The sequence below is a fragment of the Astatotilapia calliptera genome, chromosome 16 (genome assembly GCF_900246225.1).
Source record: "Astatotilapia calliptera chromosome 16, fAstCal1.2, whole genome shotgun sequence".
NCBI classification, from domain to species: Eukaryota; Metazoa; Chordata; class Actinopteri; order Cichliformes; family Cichlidae; genus Astatotilapia; species Astatotilapia calliptera.
Window position 1 is genome coordinate 18,708,474 of NC_039317.1, and position 16,845 is coordinate 18,725,318.

A 16,845-nucleotide genomic window follows, 5' to 3' on the forward strand; every position below is an offset into this window, starting at 1 on the left:
CTGGCCTGTGCACTTCTTTGGTCCACATGGCAGGTTGAACTGCAGAGATCCTGTGACCTCTTCTCAAGCACTAGGCATGAAATATGGTTCCTTCATGTTTGAAGATGTCACCTGATCACTTTAGTAACCTGGTCACTGGCTTGATGTTTTATGAAAGCTGTTGTATGAACAGCGATGAGATTTGGCACAAACATTTTTAGAATATTTGGCTAGAACCTGCACACATGCACACACACAGTCCCATTTTCATGTCTTAGTGACATAATGCTATCCCTTGCTGCCTACCCTATTCCTAACCATCAAAAATGAATGCCTAACCCTAAGCCTTAGCTTAAACATAACCTTAACCTAATTGTAACCCTGACACTAAAACCCAATTTTGAGTCTCAAAAATGCCTTCAAACACGTGGGGACAGGCATTTTGTCCAACAAAAGGGTTTTACATCTATTGATAAAAACAAAAACAAAACGAGAACACAGCTATTATAGTTAAGAAGAAGCCAGTTTATTGTTCCATAGTTTAATTCAACAATACATACATGCAAGCCTTTTTCATAAAAGTTGGTATGCTTCATAGGACTTAAATAAAAAACTGAATACAAGATCTGAAAAAATCTGTTAAATCCCATATTTAGTCGCAGATAGTAAAAGAGAGGATTTGATGATGAAATCACAAAAACCATGGTTGCCATCAATTCAAATTCATTCACACTTTTCTTGCACGATGATCAGATCAAATTTCAAGTGTGCCATTATTTGGATTTCCTGAACCTGCAAAAGTAACAGTATTAACACCAGAGAAAAGATTACAATGTGAACACATTGCAGGTAGACTGTGAAAATAGTAAACCTGCAAACCATCAGCATGTTATAATTTCCATTGCAAGGAAACTGTGGTGATAATGATAGCGCTTCTTAACCATGGCTTTACAGAGCTGCTAGCAAGGCCTCCAACTCTCACTTTTTTTTGTTATTATTGCAGCACATTGAAGTAAAGTACAGATGAAAGAATAGCCCTGAAGTAATGCTCATGCTTTATGATTCATGTGTGGCATTTCAGGGATGTTACTCAGTTTTTTTTTTTGGTACATAGACACTGTTTTGTGGTGTTAGCGGCACACAAGCAGCAGGGCTGTAGCGATGCCAGCTGTCATTTTTCATTACCGTCAGCGCTGCAACACTCATGAGTTTACAGTTGTAAAGATTTTAAGAACAGGATGTTTTTTTCTTCATATTTTGCCTCCTTTCGTGTTTTGTTTTGCACTGTGACCTACAAACAGGGAACAGTTTTTTTTCTATTCCCTCCAGTTTGTTGGGTGATTCTTCAGTTTCTGTGACATTAAACTTAGAGTTAGCCTCCATTCTGTTTTTAATATTTAAATTGATAAATAAATCTGCTTTATTAAATTACTTTTAATTATCAGATGACACAATAGATGTACATCTTGGAATTTTAAATGTTATTACAACTGATTAATTTCTCAAGATCTTGCTTGGCTTCAGTTGAAAGTCATTGTTAATGTTTTAACACACTGCTTAAAACCCTGAAATTAGTAACTACATCTTAAAAATATCATAATATTTAATGTAGGCCACGCCAGTAGAAGTGATTGGAACCTATTTTGAAAACACTTCCTCTCAGTTATTTTGGCATTTTAAACCTCTGTCAAAATGTATAAAACTGTAATTTAAAGGATGACTAGGCCATATTACAACCGAGTCACTAGTAAAAAATCTGCTTTAAGAAATGCTTCTTGCACATTGAAAGTTTTTTTCAATGCAATTCATACTTTTACTGCACATGTGCAAAGTTGCATTACATAATGGCTTTATTAACGACTCAGTCCAGAGTACTGACATGATAAAACACCTATTGCCTCATCCCACCAGAGCACTTGAACAAATACCATGCTAATTCATGTTATAAATACAGCAAGCCAAGGAAGAACAAAAGCAAAAAATTACATTAATTACACACGTCTCCATCTTTAATACACACGCCATGTTTATGGTCACATTTCAATTCAGGGTTCTTCGAATGCCTAACTGCCATCATCACAATGGATATTACCTTTACATGAACAACAGTAAATATTATCATGTTACATACTGTAATACTGAATGTAGGTCATGTAATGTTGTCACAGCTGTTCTTGCTTCTATCATCCCTTGTCATAAAGTATTTGACAAACAACATTAACTGAAGACATCATCGTCCACTTTATTAGATACACCTCTTCAACTGCTCATTAACACATCTAATTTAACATCTAATTAGCCAATCACATGGCAGTAGTTCAACTCTAACCTGCTGAAGTCCAAACTGAGCAACCGAATGGGAAAGAAAGATGATTTCATGTTCATTTCAATGTGGCATAGTTGTTTCTGCCAAATGGGCTGATATGAGTATTTCAGAAACTGCTGACCTACTGGGATTTTCCCACATAACTATCTTTAGGGTATACAGAGAATAGTCCAAAAAAGAGAAAATACCCAGTGAGCGGCATTTCTCTGGGAGAAAATATGTTGTTGATGCCAGAGGTCAGAGGGAGACGGCTTTGAGCAGCTTTGAACTGATAGGAAAGGAAAAGTAGCTCAAATAACCAGTTAGCACACTCACCTAAAATGCAAAAGATTTCTGGCTTGAGCCTGAGAGCTGAAACAAATCCTTTGGAGGATTATGTAAGTGTAAAAGGATGTTCCAAATTAACAATGTGGATCCATCCAGCGTGGCAACCCTTTGTGAATAGGGCATCAACCAAAATAACTTTTCAACACACAGCCTGCCACACCTTGAAGCAGATGAAGATCACACCCCTTTCAGCTAAGAACAGGAATCTGAGGCTAAAAAACATTACCTGGTGTAATGAGTCACAATTTCTGCTGTGACATTTGGATGGTAGAGTCAGAAGTTTGCGCAAACAACATGAAAACTTGGGTCCATCATGCCTTGTAAGATAGTGTCTGGGATATTTTTTGGTCACACTTTGGGATTCTTAGTACCAAACAGCATTTTTTGAACACCACAGGCTACCTGAGTATTGTTGCTGACCATGTCCATCCCTTTCTGATCTGTTCAGATGATCTCAAACTAGCTTCATGAACACCAGACTTATATCATGGATGTGCAACTGACAAATCTGCAGTAACTATGCGATGCTATCTTGTGAATATGTTTCCAGCACCTTTTCGAATCAGTACCATGAAGAATTAAGGCATATTTTACATGCAAAAGTGAGTGTATATATGTAATCTGATAAACAGCAGATCATTTTTTCTCATTCTGTCTTCATTCCTGAGTCCAAACTGACTCAGTATTTATTATTTAAATAATTAACCCCACTGTCTGAATCCATAAACCAAGGTTGAGTCATCTGTCATTAAATTTTCCCAAGGCAGTATGATGTAAAGGGCCGGGGCACTGTGTTAATACCACCAGTATTGGCTGGTAAGACCCTCGCATTGGTTAATGCTTCACTTTACTGCTGAGTAGAATATCCAGTGTGTCAGCAATTAATTTATTGTCACCCCTTTGGACTGCGCCATTTGTGTGATTTTGAATGGTTGCCAACGGCAGCACCATGGGATTTGTGGCAGTGTTGGGGCAGCCAAGTTACTTAAAGATGATTCAAGAGGACGAAAGCAGACTCTTGGATGAGAACCATCCAGGATATTACTCCATCGGTTAGTAAACACACTGGTCAAGTTTTCAGCCCCAGCACAAAGCCATCGCTGTCTGTGAGTTAATGTAATATTTAAATTTCAAGCAGCTGTCAGGGGAGCAACATCTCCCACAGTGATCCAGATAGCCTTCTGTTTGTGAATGATCGTTTGTCAGAGAGACACGAGGAGCACGTGTTGAGTCCATCAGCGCGCTTGAATAGACGTAGCAGGAAGGCGGTGAAAAGCCGATACAGCGACTTGTTCTCTTATTGCAGGGGCCCCTAAAGGAGAGGAAAGATGAAACATGAAAGCACAAAGCTAGCTGTGCTTTTATTTAAGCGTCAGGTTTCACTGTGGCAAAAATGATCTGTCGTATGTTTTTCCTCCACTGCTGCTCTGCCATCAAAATTACATCTCCAGACTCGATGCGTTGTTTATAATAGATGCAGATTAGGAATTCTTTTTTTCATTTCCCTTGTTTTGAGTATGTTTCACATTTCGTTAACATCACACTAATGCCTGGGATGGCTGCAGCTGAATTAGTAATGAAATGCAATGTGAGTGTCAGAGAACACAGCAAGCTCCCTGTACAGCACAGCTGCAGCCCTGCTTTTATGGAAGACCTTGTAATAAGAAAATTTATCATACCTTTCGAAGCAGATTCCTTTAGAGACATAAGCTTACGTTTATCCTTAAATGATTGTGCTGAAAATTTACAGGATTTTGAACACATTACATGCTTGGTTTTAAATCCCAACAGCCTTAAATTTGTTCTGTTCTGTCATTCAAGATTTGAGACCTTTGGCAAGTCTGAAAATGGTTCAGCCCATGTATAATTGCTGTGTCTCATTATCTTCTGCAAAGGAATTTGGCTACCGACTTAATTTAAGAGTGCAAACTGACCCCGTCCTCCTATCTCTATATTTTGCATTACTTTCTTGATTCTTGTCTTGCATGCCTTGTAATACATCCGATGTGAAATGTGTTATTCTTGTGAATTAACTTTTATTAATTCTCCCATGTAGGTTCCATCTGCCAGTATATCTCAACATCTGTGTGAGCTGATTGTCAAACAGCAGTCCCCCCCTCACCACAGTGCTCCCTCTGGCTGCCAAATTCCCAGTCAAATTGGCTCAAAGCATTTCAGTTAATAACCACTTTCATACAATTTCCAAATGTAAATCTGCAGCTAAAGAACAAAGAACACAATTTCAGCTTGGCACCTAATTAAAAAAAAAAAAAAAAAAAACAATCCTAGAGGATATCAGATCAAATCAAATGTAAGGAGTGCATCATACCAGAATTGCTCATTGCAAAGCAAAAGAAGGGAACTATCACAAGAAATCCTCTTAAATCTTTGCATGTTGCTGTATTAAACTATGTGTATACTGCACAGGGGTGACCCACACACAGTAAAAGGAGACCTGCGTCCCCAGCCACTAAATAAACAGTTGATGAGAAAAATGTAATCTTCAATATATTTTTCAGATGTTTAACAAAAGGTCTGATTCTGTTCTTTATCCGACTGTCTTCTGATGTTCCAGGAATAATACTGGATCATGTTTATCTAACAGTCATCATATTTGGTTAAAATTAGTCTTCTGTTATGCTTTCTGGGGACTTTGGTTTAACAATTCACTGTGTTATCTACCTTTGATGGCAACAGCAGTGTTAAATATATGCACATTACTTTTTTTTATATGCAAGGGAGCGAGCTGCACCAGGTCAGTCTGAGAAGAAAAACTGTATATAAAAGATGGATGTAGATTCTAGGTCTGAAAAGCCTTAAACTTGCATTATTTCTAACATCCAGCAGGATGTGACTCCTGCAAAAGTCCACTTGTGTAGAAGTTTAGGATCAAATGATACTTCTTAGTTGCTTTAATACCTCATCTATGAGTTTATGGTTACAGTTTCAAGTTTCAAGTCTTTTTTATGCAGCAAGATGCTTATTTGGTACATTATGGTTCCAGAATATCAACATAGGCTATACTTTAAGACTAGAGATGGCACGATACCGCTTTTTTATGTCCGATACCGATACCATAAATTTGGATATCTGCCGATACCGATATGAATCCGATATAGTGTATTTTATAATCAATAAAATTGTTTTTCTATACATTTTACATCAGATAAAAACTTTTGTTGTAAGATTCAGAAAATTATTTATTAAAAACTAGACATGAGAATAAGAAAGAAAAGTATTTCTTTGTGCCCCCTTTTCCCTGTTAATGCCCTACCTGGCCCCCTGGCAAAACTTTGCTAGATCCGCCCCTGCACAGTTACCAGCCGTCAGCTACTTAGAAAAGGATCCTGGTGTGGAAAGTAATATTAAATAAGTTCTAACAATAGCTTATCAAGCTTGAACGCGCTGCTGTTGTTTAGTGCAACATCCGCTGGTTTCCTCTTTCTGGCAAAAGTGGGCCAAAAACAAACAAGAGAGACGGGAGTCGCGACAGAAAAGCCGATCAGTTGATCATTGATCAGTTTCATGATTTCAAGTAGCAACAGTAGAGGGAGGGAGAGAAGAAGAGGCAGTTGCTCCATATATCGGTTGTTAAGCTTAACGTGGGAATGCTTTACAAACATTCCGAGACGAACTTACACACTTGCTTTACTTCTCTGGGATAGCTTTGTCGGAGAGGAAATGCTGGTTTGGAAGCACATAGCAAGGCTCCAAATGCTCAGGAAGACCACCGACAGGTCTGGCACACCGCAGCCGCTCTATCACGCGAGACATACTTCTCCGACGTGCTAAGGTCATGAGTTGGATTACGTCATGTCGCAAGTTTTGTGAGATGCTTTTGTGATACTTAATGGATCGATTACATTTTTTGTTTCTTTCTGATATCCGATCCAGTAATTTAGGTCAGTATCGGACCGATACCGATACTTAATATCGGATTGGTCCATCCCTATTTAAGACATGTACATGTGACTGACAAGTTGCTGCAGTATAGGCAAATACTCATAATCAGAGGCTTCAGAATACGACTCTACAAAATGCTGGGTGATGTGACATTGGCTACATTCACCTTTTGTATGCAAACTAATCTATGAGTATATAAAAAAAATAAAAAATAAAACCTGTGATGGGGATGTCTGACTTGTTGAGGTCAACATGTCGGTAACAGTGGAACCTGTACTAGATTAAATTAAAGCAGTGTTTGTGTCAGACAAATAAAAAGTGTGCAAACCTTTAAAGTACAGAAAGTGTAGTATTGAGTAAAAACTAGAAGAGTGTGGGTCCTTCCAGTGAACAAAGCAGAATAAAGCTGAGGATAACAGTTACATTGTCTGTGAAGAGAGAACTAAGTTAAGTTTATGTCTTCCTTTTTAAATCCTCATATTTCACAGTTTGTTATTAACCTGCTTATTAATTCCATCAAAGTTTAGATAAAAATAAAACAAATAAAACATCTGAACTAATTTCCACAGGCAGGTGGAATATGTTGGTTGTATAAGCGGCCAGAAAAGGATGTTTCAAAATTTCTGAATGGATACAAAATCATGCTCTAGGGTTAATTAGTAAATTCATTTCCATTCTGAATTCCAAACTATTAATGATAACTGATTACTCTAATTTTCTCAGTTAAGAAATTAGCATATGTAAACCACCTTGCCAAATATAGTGGCAGCACACTGATGTTAATAGAGTGCACCTGATGCCTCTATGGGTAGATTTAATCACTAAATCAGCTTTCTGGTTGATGGAACACAAAGTCCATTTTTCTATCCCAAACTGCACTTCAGCCTCAGTGAGTTACTTGTTGCTTGAATGAATATATTTAATATATTTTTCTATTTAAGATAAGTGAAGAATCTGTAGTTCTTTTCTTATTGTAAATCAAGATCCATGTAATGTCAGGGAAGAGGAGAAATTTTCTTTTTTGTCACTGACTACAAACCTCGTTAAAAACAACAACTGTTTCCTCTTTTCACACATGCAAAGCTTTAAAGCGCAACTTTAAAAGATATCCATAGAGAAATGGAGACAAAAAGTATTGTCTGTGTAATTCCCCTTGATTTCTCTCATTTGAAATTCCAGTTACAGAGAAGGAAGTCACTGAGGTTAGAGGAACTGACAGTCCCTGAGGCGGTGGCCAGTTAGCTTTGTTATTAAACCGCTCTTTACTGGTCAGCCCAGAGGTCTCTAGGCAAAAAAATGTCTTGTTTGTAATGCAACCTTGTATAATGGCCTGCTTGACAGAATGTAATTAGAGCAAGCAGTGCTTTTCTTGGCTATGCCTGTTAGTTCCACAGGCAGATCCATAGCCACATCCCCCAAGTCCTGCTCATTAATGAATCTGCTCCTGCTGGGGCTATTGATGGCCACTGCCTTTCTGGAAGATCATTATTAGAGAATTCCATAGGACAGCTGAAATACATTATGTATGAACTCATTGCTCAGCATCATCTGTTTTCTGCATCTGAAAACAGTTGCATAAGGCACTGGATTATGTATAATGACTGAATGAAGTGCATAAAGTTAATTTACCCATTAGCATGACTGAGTAAGTTTTCGTGTCACGTTATGATTAAATATGTCTTTAATTACAGTGGCTTAACATGTAGTTAATGTATCATAACATGCACACCAACAGGACATGGGAGAGCAGAGGATTTACACTTTAACGTTTACTGACGCAACGCAATAATTATAAATACACAAGACTATAACTCTGCCCTGCAGAGTTTCAACAGATGAGTGACATAGTTGACTTCTTTCAGGCTATCTTTTTAAAATCTATGCATTTCCAGTGGCGTGTCTAGAAAATTTTTGTTGGGGGGGCCAGGTAGGGGCACAGATTTGGAGAAGGGTGGCAGATTTAATTGGCAGATAATGTTTTAAAAAAAAATTATACCAACCCTTAACCATAATTCAATAATCCTATAAACCTAATAACCAAATGCACTTTTAACTCTTATTAGAATGAGATTTTAACCACTACGGTGCAAAGTTTTTAGATACTGCGTTGATAAAGTACAAGAGATGCAATCAGTGCTTTGTCAGTGCTTACTCAGCAGTCAAGGACAACAATATTTGCATAGTATTTTTACTGACATATAGTGCACATATGTTTTGGGCAAAAACATTTTTGAAAATTAAAATACGAACATTTGTAACAAACAATTGACAAATTAGCCAATGCCAATGCAAAACTTTATCTGCCTGTTAAAAAAAGAAGATAATCTTCTCACAAACTGGTGTTTGATTTTGAAACAGGAAAAAAGTGGGGAAACAACTGAAAAGACTAACATTTGAATGAAACCTGAAAGCAAGTAAATACTTTCTATGCTGCCTTATCGTAAACTTTGGTAATATTGATAAAGAACAACACTGGCTGATGATAAAATACAGTCAGCTGGCATGGTGACACTGCCAGTATTAACCTGCAGGGCTGGACTGGGACAAAAAAATTGGGCATTTTTACTACAGACCGACCCACCAGGTAGTAAAGCCATAAAGACTTTGACTGAAAACAAACCCTGTTGTGACAGTGATGTACAGTCTTGTTGGTATATGTATGATTTCTATACATTTTACGTCAGTTAAAAACTTTGGTTGTAAGATTTAGATAATTATTTAATAAAAACTAGGTATTTTAAATGAGAATAAGAAAGAAAAGTATTTCTTTGTGCCCACCTTTCCCTGTTAATGCCCTACCTGGCCCCCTGGCAAAACTTTGCTAGACCCGCCCCTGCACAGTTACCAGCTGTCTGCTACATAAAAAAGGATCCTGGTGTTATTTATCTCTCAGAAACAGTTCATAACTTCAACTCATTCATGTCACCTAAAAGGTAAACCTGTTTCTCCATCACCTGTTCAGCTCTGATGGTTCAGTAAGGACATCTCCTGGTTTCATCTTCATGTTTCCCTCTCACCACATATACAAACCGATATCATGACCAGCAGCTTTACAGCTGTGGCTCCAGCAAACATCAGCTGATACTAGAAATTAATATTAAATACATTCTAACAACAGCCGATCAAGCTTAAACGTGCTGCTGTTGTTTAGCGCGACATCCGCTGGTTTCCTCTTTCTGGCGCAAAGTGGGCGATAAACAAGAGAGAAAAGCCGATCAGCTGATCATTGATCAGTTTCATGATTGAAGTAGCAACAGGAGAGGGAGGGGAGAGGATGAGAGAAGAGGCAGCTGTGCAGCGTAAGGACAGAATAAATCCAGCTTTGTGTCTTTTTTCCATTCTAGCTAAAGTCCGGGACAAACTGCGTCTCTTCTCAGCTCAATACGAAACGTGTAATATTTTCTCTGAATGAGGGACCATTCCATTTTTTTAAGGAGCCGTTGGCAACTCTACTAACCTTATGAATAAAATAAAGTTCACTATCAGTAACATCATAGCACCCACCCAGCTGTATAAAAACTCCGTCAAACTGGCTAGAACGCAGTATGAGTTATTGCAACTGACAGTAAAAAGTCAGCAACATGAAAATAAACTCCACCTAAACTTGGTTTATATCTGACCCAGATAGACTGCAGGTCATAACTTCTTACCTGAAGTTCAGTTCACCTGACACTCGGACTGGCGGCTGCTTCGGGTCTCTCCTCCTGCCTCCCCTTCCCTCATCCACCTGTTGCCTCTGTGGAAGCCCCGTCATAGCCACCACCAAACAACGGAGTTATTTCTACACATCGACCTGCATCTGGCCAATCCACCACCTCTCATTGTTCATGCCATTACAAAAAAAATAAAAAATAAGTCACTGGGGATATGCCCGGTATGCCCGATGGCCAGTCCAGCTATGTTAACCTGCAACCAAATCTGCAGCTCCATACAGCAATGTTACGTGCATTTCTATCCATTTTGAATATTAATTAATAATCCCCCATTAATTTACTCCTCAGTCACTAGAGTATTGATGCCAAAGTAATGGGTCACATACAGCCCGAATTTGATCTTGAGTATGTATACCAGGCCGGTAACCTAAAGACGCTACAGTCATACAAGACGATGGACAGCCTGAGAGGAAAACACAACAGCTTCAGTTTTTGCTGTTGTAAACTAAAGGCACACCTCCTTGGATTGACCACCTTACAGTAGTTTGACCTGCAAGTCATTGGTAATGTCTTTGGAAACCCACTGCAGTGGTATGGTCCAGTTTTAAGAACTGACGATCTAAATAGATAGTGAAAGAAACAAGAAGTATGTCATTTAATTGTTTATCTATTACCTTTTGGCAATTTTGTAGTAAGATTGACCATGGGACAGGTCTTTATCAGTAGAAAAACCTATAAAACTAAAATTGAGGTCCCTCTTCACATTTTCCAAAGCTGCCCAGTGGGCCAGATTGCAGTCTTTTGCAAGCTCATTCTGGCCCCCGGGCCTTATGTTTGGTACCCTTGGTCTAGAAAAAGTGACCTTCTTTGCAGTTCCAGATCCAGCAGGACATAGGTTTGATACCACTACACTCGATACCACTACATTATCCCCAATCAATTTCTGCTATATTAGTGGTTCAAAGTAGTAGCACTACCACTGTAATACAGACTAGGAAGTTACTGATATGCCACTAACCTTAAGCAGGAGCCAGCAGAAGATGGGTGCACTGTGGCTTCAAAGGGACTACCTTAGTCAATAGCAATACTCAGGCAAGCTGTAAAGTTAAAACAATGCTCATTTAGTAATAAGGGAAAGAAACTGTGCAGAGAAAATATTCCCCACACCATTATACTACCACTACCAGTCTGAATGGTCAATACAAGACAGGATGTTGCCTGCCACCTGAAGGCAACATTTTTGGTGAGCTTGTATCAATTGTAGCCTCAGCCTCCTCTTCGTAGCCAACAGTGGCACCTGGTGTGGTCATCTACAACTGAAGCTCATTGGCTTTAAGGTTAAATGTATTGTGCATTCAGGGATGCTCTTCTGCACACCTTGGTTGCAGTTACTCACTGCCTTCCTATCAGCTCAAAGCAATGTTGCCATCCTACTTTGACCTCTGGCATCAAAAAAAAAAAAAAAATCCCATCAGCAGTTTCTGAAAAAACTCAGATGAGCCTATCTGGCACAAAGAACACCGCCATGTTCAAGAAATTCAAAGTCACTTAAATCACCTTTCTTCCCAAGACTGTTGCTTGGTTTGAACTTCAGTAGGTAACATCAGGTGGTATTATCACCTCACATGGCAGCAGAAGTGCTGTGAACCGTTGGTGTACGTAAACGTAAAAGAATATTTTCCATGTAGGCCACAGGTACAGGCGTATAGTTTTCCACAGAAGGCTTTAGCATTGTGTTCTCCACATGTTCATTTGCAGCTGATGAGAAACTGATAGATTATAATTTCTGAAAAATGAAAGCGATATCCTTGTATCAGTGGCGACAGCTGAGTAACTTCCCATTCATGTATTGTTGTAATGTCCCTACCCTCAGGTCACACTGAAGGCTGGTAAATATTGGTGGGTCTGTTGTGCTGATTGTATTGTTTACACAGCAGCCAGATGCTAAAGATTGACAACTAAACAAAGAGGCAGCGCAAGGAAGCACACAACCTAAATTCTATTGATTTAATGTTATGGAGCTGAGTGTCACACCGATAAGGCCACATTGTTGGAGAACTGCGGTCATATAGAATTCAAGCCGCACGTTCACATCACAGACATATTTTTGTAGCACTGCAGCCGCTGCTTTGCACTTTCTATACAGGTAAGGTGCGTATTGATATTCATTATGAATCAACTGTGGTAAGGAAGCAAGGAATGTAGTTTGACTCTGAACCAGTAATACAATTCAGGTTATACATACCATACATATTAGCTACAGCAATCAGACCACATCAAGTGATTACATTATTTATGTGAAGAAAATATGAGGGAAATAAGGAATTCATGTTATGAGCCCAAGGCACAGTAAGTCAGACTATTTGGTCAAATGGTAAAATGTCAGTTGAATTGATTTATTTGTCCTAGCAAGTAATAACACCAATGAAAGGCCATTTCTTATTTGTTCCAATTTAATTTAACAGCTAAGTTTTTCCTGGATGAAAATATTACTTGTGTTTTAATTTCCTAATGCTAAAAGAGAAGAGTTACAAACAAGCAAAAACTTTTGTCTTTTGGTTAAATGTTAAATGTTCAGTTAGTACTAAGGGGGCCAAAACGTGCCAAAAAATATCCCTCACATCATTAAACCATCAAAACCAGACTGAACCATCACAGGATGGATTCATGCTTTTACGTTGTCTTACTGTAGCCTCAGCTTCCGTAGTTAACAGGAGTGAAATCTGGTATGTATCCGTGTGTTGTGTGCTCAGAGATGCTCTTCTGCTTAACGTGGTTGGAATGAGTGCTATTCTGAGTTGCCTAATTATCAGCTACGAGCCATCTGGCTATTCTCCACTCATGTCTAATATCAAAAAGGTATTTTTGACCAGAGAACTGCTGCTCACTGGATATTTTCTCTTTTATGGACCATTCTTTGTAAACCCTAGAGGTGGTTGTGTGGGAAAATACCAGTAGATGAGCAGTTTCTGGCAATAACAATAATGCCACATTTAAACTTAAATTACCTTTCTTCCTCATTCTGATGCTCGGTTTGAAATTCAGCAGGGCATTTTGCCCATGTCTTCATATTCCAATGGACTGACTTGCTGCCTTGTGATTGGCTGATTAGATATTTGTGCTAATGAGCAGTGGAACAGGTGTACCTAACAAACTGTCCGTATAAGTCAAATGAGATTTAATATTATATTGTATTTTTTTATACAACAATAATGTGTTATTTGTGGCATACCTCCTACTTCAAACGATGTTTCATGAAGTCTTACAGTTTAGTTTCAAAGATTAAATGTGGGGGCTATGTGTCTCATCTCAACAAGCGCTTCAAACCTGTTGCTTTATTTAGTCAGCAAATCTGTTGAATATGTCCACAGGTGCTGCAGATGTACCTGCCCTTCTGTGGTATTGCAATCTCCAACGCCCAGCTATTTGCCGCCTCAAGGAAGGAGTATGACAGGAGTCGGGTAAGGGCAACAGGGCCAACCAAGATAATAATCCCCACCTACCCCTAGGATCAGCGGTACTTCCTCCACCCTCATGCTGACATTGAGGCTGAGTATTGATCAGCAGCAGCCCACTTGTTGCCACTGCAGTGGGAATCTCAGAGCAGCATGCAGCCCTGTCTGGACATTTTCTGTGGACCTGTGGAGGGGGATGGGCACATATCCAGCAAGGGGCCTGGTTCATGATCTAAATCTCTTAGGGACCGTTAAGAGATGCACTAATTCATGTCACAGGCATTGATCTGTGATGGAAGAGAACATAATGAGTGCACAGTTCAGTGAGTAGAGAAGAAACCGCATGATTTTTATGTGGTTGTGTATTAAATTCGATTGGCACTCGCTAAGATAAAGGGCCTAATTTTCTTTTATTGGGCAAAGTAATCATATTATATCGTGCTGTTGGTTTATGATTTAGAGATAATGATAATAATCAAGTTTCAATAGCTGAGCGAGGCAAAACATCTTTATTCAAAGGGTCATCACTATTACCTGTTGACCAATTTTTTTTTTATTCAGCCTTTGATTGTTGGGAATAATGCCAGTGGTAACGTTTTCTGTCACTGGTCTTTAGGCACTCCTGGAAGTAGTCAATGACCTGTTTGAAGAACAGACTGACCTGGAGAAGATTGTCAGGAAGATCATGCACCGTGCACAGACACTGCTTAAGTGCGAGCGCTGCTCTGTTCAGTTGCTGGAGGACATTGAGTCACCGGTACTGTTTTTCTCTCTGCTGTCCTGTCATATATGTCAATGCATTTGCGCATGTGCGTTCTTGTTTTTTTGTTTTCTGTTTTCCCCCTTTTTTCCCAGTAAATACTTTGTATGTCCATGAGCTGTTGTGATTTCTTCCCTTTTGCATCTTTCAGGTTGTGAAGTTCACCAAGTCGTTCGAGCTGCTCTCCCCTAAGTGTAGCGCAGACACTGAAAGCAGGTATGTTTCATTCAGAGCACCTCGGTAACATTTGGCCTGATTAAAAAAAAAAACCCTCATACAACCCCCCCTCCATAATTTTCCCTTCCATTTCCTCACTCATCATACCATTACCCTTCTCATTAAATAGTCATATCTGCAACATGGCACCTGTGCATTTGGCACAGAGCCTTTTTGAATCTGCAGAGCGTCCATCAAGGACAAAAAAATCTGTATAAAATTTGACTATTATGTAGTGCTGTGGGAGTAATATGCGGATTCTGAATAGAAGGCATACTGTGGGAGCCCTGCTTAATTGGGTTTTCCAGCTTCTCTCTACAGCTAGGCATGGCTGAGTGGAGAAAGAAAGGTTTAATATTGCGTAGGATGTTTATGGATGAAAAAAAAAAAGGCTGAAAAGGAAGACAAATTATCCCCCCAAGTCCTGCACTTGCTGTAACTGATATGGTCACTTTGAGGCAGTAGTTACAGTAACTATAACAGTAATTTAAAAATATCATAACACAAGAAATACCAATATTAAAAAATTAGCGATGATGAAAAGAAATTTTCAGCCGCTAGACTGGGAAATGTATTCTTTCTGACTGCACGCTCCTTTCCGATATGTGTTGCTACTGTCACATTTTAAATATGAAGCCAGTTTGTAAATAAAACTGCACAAATTCCTGAAGCACCTCTTCCTAAAGGCTCTCATCTCAGTAACAAGAGAGCTAGTGAAATTTATGTGTGTAATTAAATAAATGCATTCGGTGACAAAAGGTGAGGATACTGTAAGATTTCTGATGTGCCTAAAATCCCCAGCTACTCCCACAAGAACAATGTTCCTTTATGAGAGGGATGAACCGAGGAAGACAGAGAGAGAATTAGGAGAGAAACATAGTAAAAATAAAAGAAACAGGAGGTAAGGCAGATTGCCATCACACCCATGTGGTTTATTACTGCTGTGCTGTGGTTCCACATCTACACACAGCTGTATCGCTAGATCAAAGGGATCCAAAAGATCTGACATCTGTGTCGTTCTGTCTTTTTTCTAACCTTAAAAGACAAAATGAGCCACACTGAACATTTACTTTGGCGTATTTGAAAGTAAAAACTCAGTGATGGCACCCTGCAATAAGATGTAAACAGTCTGAATAGTGATGCAGGTGTCTGGCAGAGAGTGGGGGCACCGTCTAATCAGAAAATAGCTCATACTGTATGCTTAACTTTTCATTACTTTCATTACTTTTTAAAAATCAAGTAGCTAAAAATAAGATTGTTTGCTTATTGTAACATTTCTAAATGCGTATAAAGGGGGTCTGACCTGTGCTCATTTCCAGCTCCCTGTTTTATTCTTGGACTCTGCTGGAGCAGCTATGTGTGAATCAAAGTTCATGTTAATCCTTTATAAATGTATTCTACACTGGCTTGTTCCCCGGCTTGAAACAAGTTGTTTTAACTACATTACCTTTCCCTCTAAGCCAGCTTGTTTCTAAAGGTCTGAACAACAGTTTTTTGGGACTGAACCTTTGAACCTTTAGGTCACAAGGATTCATTTCACATATCCTCACCTCATCTCACACAGTCTAATTAAACAAATCTGGTTGAGAACTGGTTGAGTCTTTTGTCATCTATCTTGTTTTTTTTTCTGACCATAGTTTCAAAGACAGCATGGAGAAATCATCTTACTCAGACTGGCTCATCAATAACAGCATTGCGGAGCTGGTGGCTTCCACAGGACTGCCTGTAAACATTAGTGACGCCTATCAGGATCCTCGCTTTGATGCTGAGGTAACCACACAGTAACATACTTCCTAAAGTTCACATCACTAGGATTTAAAAAAAAAGGTGAAATGATTTGTGGGACTTGTATGAAATACACCTGCTGTGATTGTCTTGCATTGTGATATATTATATACAACGTGAATTCAAAAAGCTGAGACCAATAAAAACATACCTGATTTAAATCTGCCCACTGTGCTCTTCAGAGTCATTTCCTTGTGCACTTCTGGCCTTTTTCACGTGGCCCTGCTTTGTTTGGATAAACCTGTTTTGATCACTTCTCTGTCCTAAAGATATCTTGTAACTCACTGTTTCAAAACTTGAAAAACAGAAGGAAGTTGCAGGGGAGCCAAAACTGCCAAGTAGGACAGGTGGCAAACAGTGATTTTGTTTTCAAAGTTTCACAGCATTGTGAGCAGTCATGTGATGCCACATGTTAGCTGGTCTGAAGCAAATTTTCTACGT

General features: G+C 39.0%; 1 protein-coding gene across 1 annotated transcript in view; it reads left to right on the plus strand.

Moving 5' to 3' along the window:
* pde11a (phosphodiesterase 11a) overlaps positions 1–16,845 on the plus strand; it is a 53,786-nt gene that overhangs the window by 2,391 nt on the left and 34,550 nt on the right. Inside the window, exons 3-6 of the mRNA XM_026145039.1 lie at positions 13,560–13,649; positions 14,260–14,400; positions 14,555–14,619; positions 16,257–16,389. Of these exons, the coding sequence (XP_026000824.1) occupies positions 13,560–13,649; positions 14,260–14,400; positions 14,555–14,619; positions 16,257–16,389 (429 nt within the window). The remainder of the gene's footprint in view (positions 1–13,559; positions 13,650–14,259; positions 14,401–14,554; positions 14,620–16,256; positions 16,390–16,845) is intronic.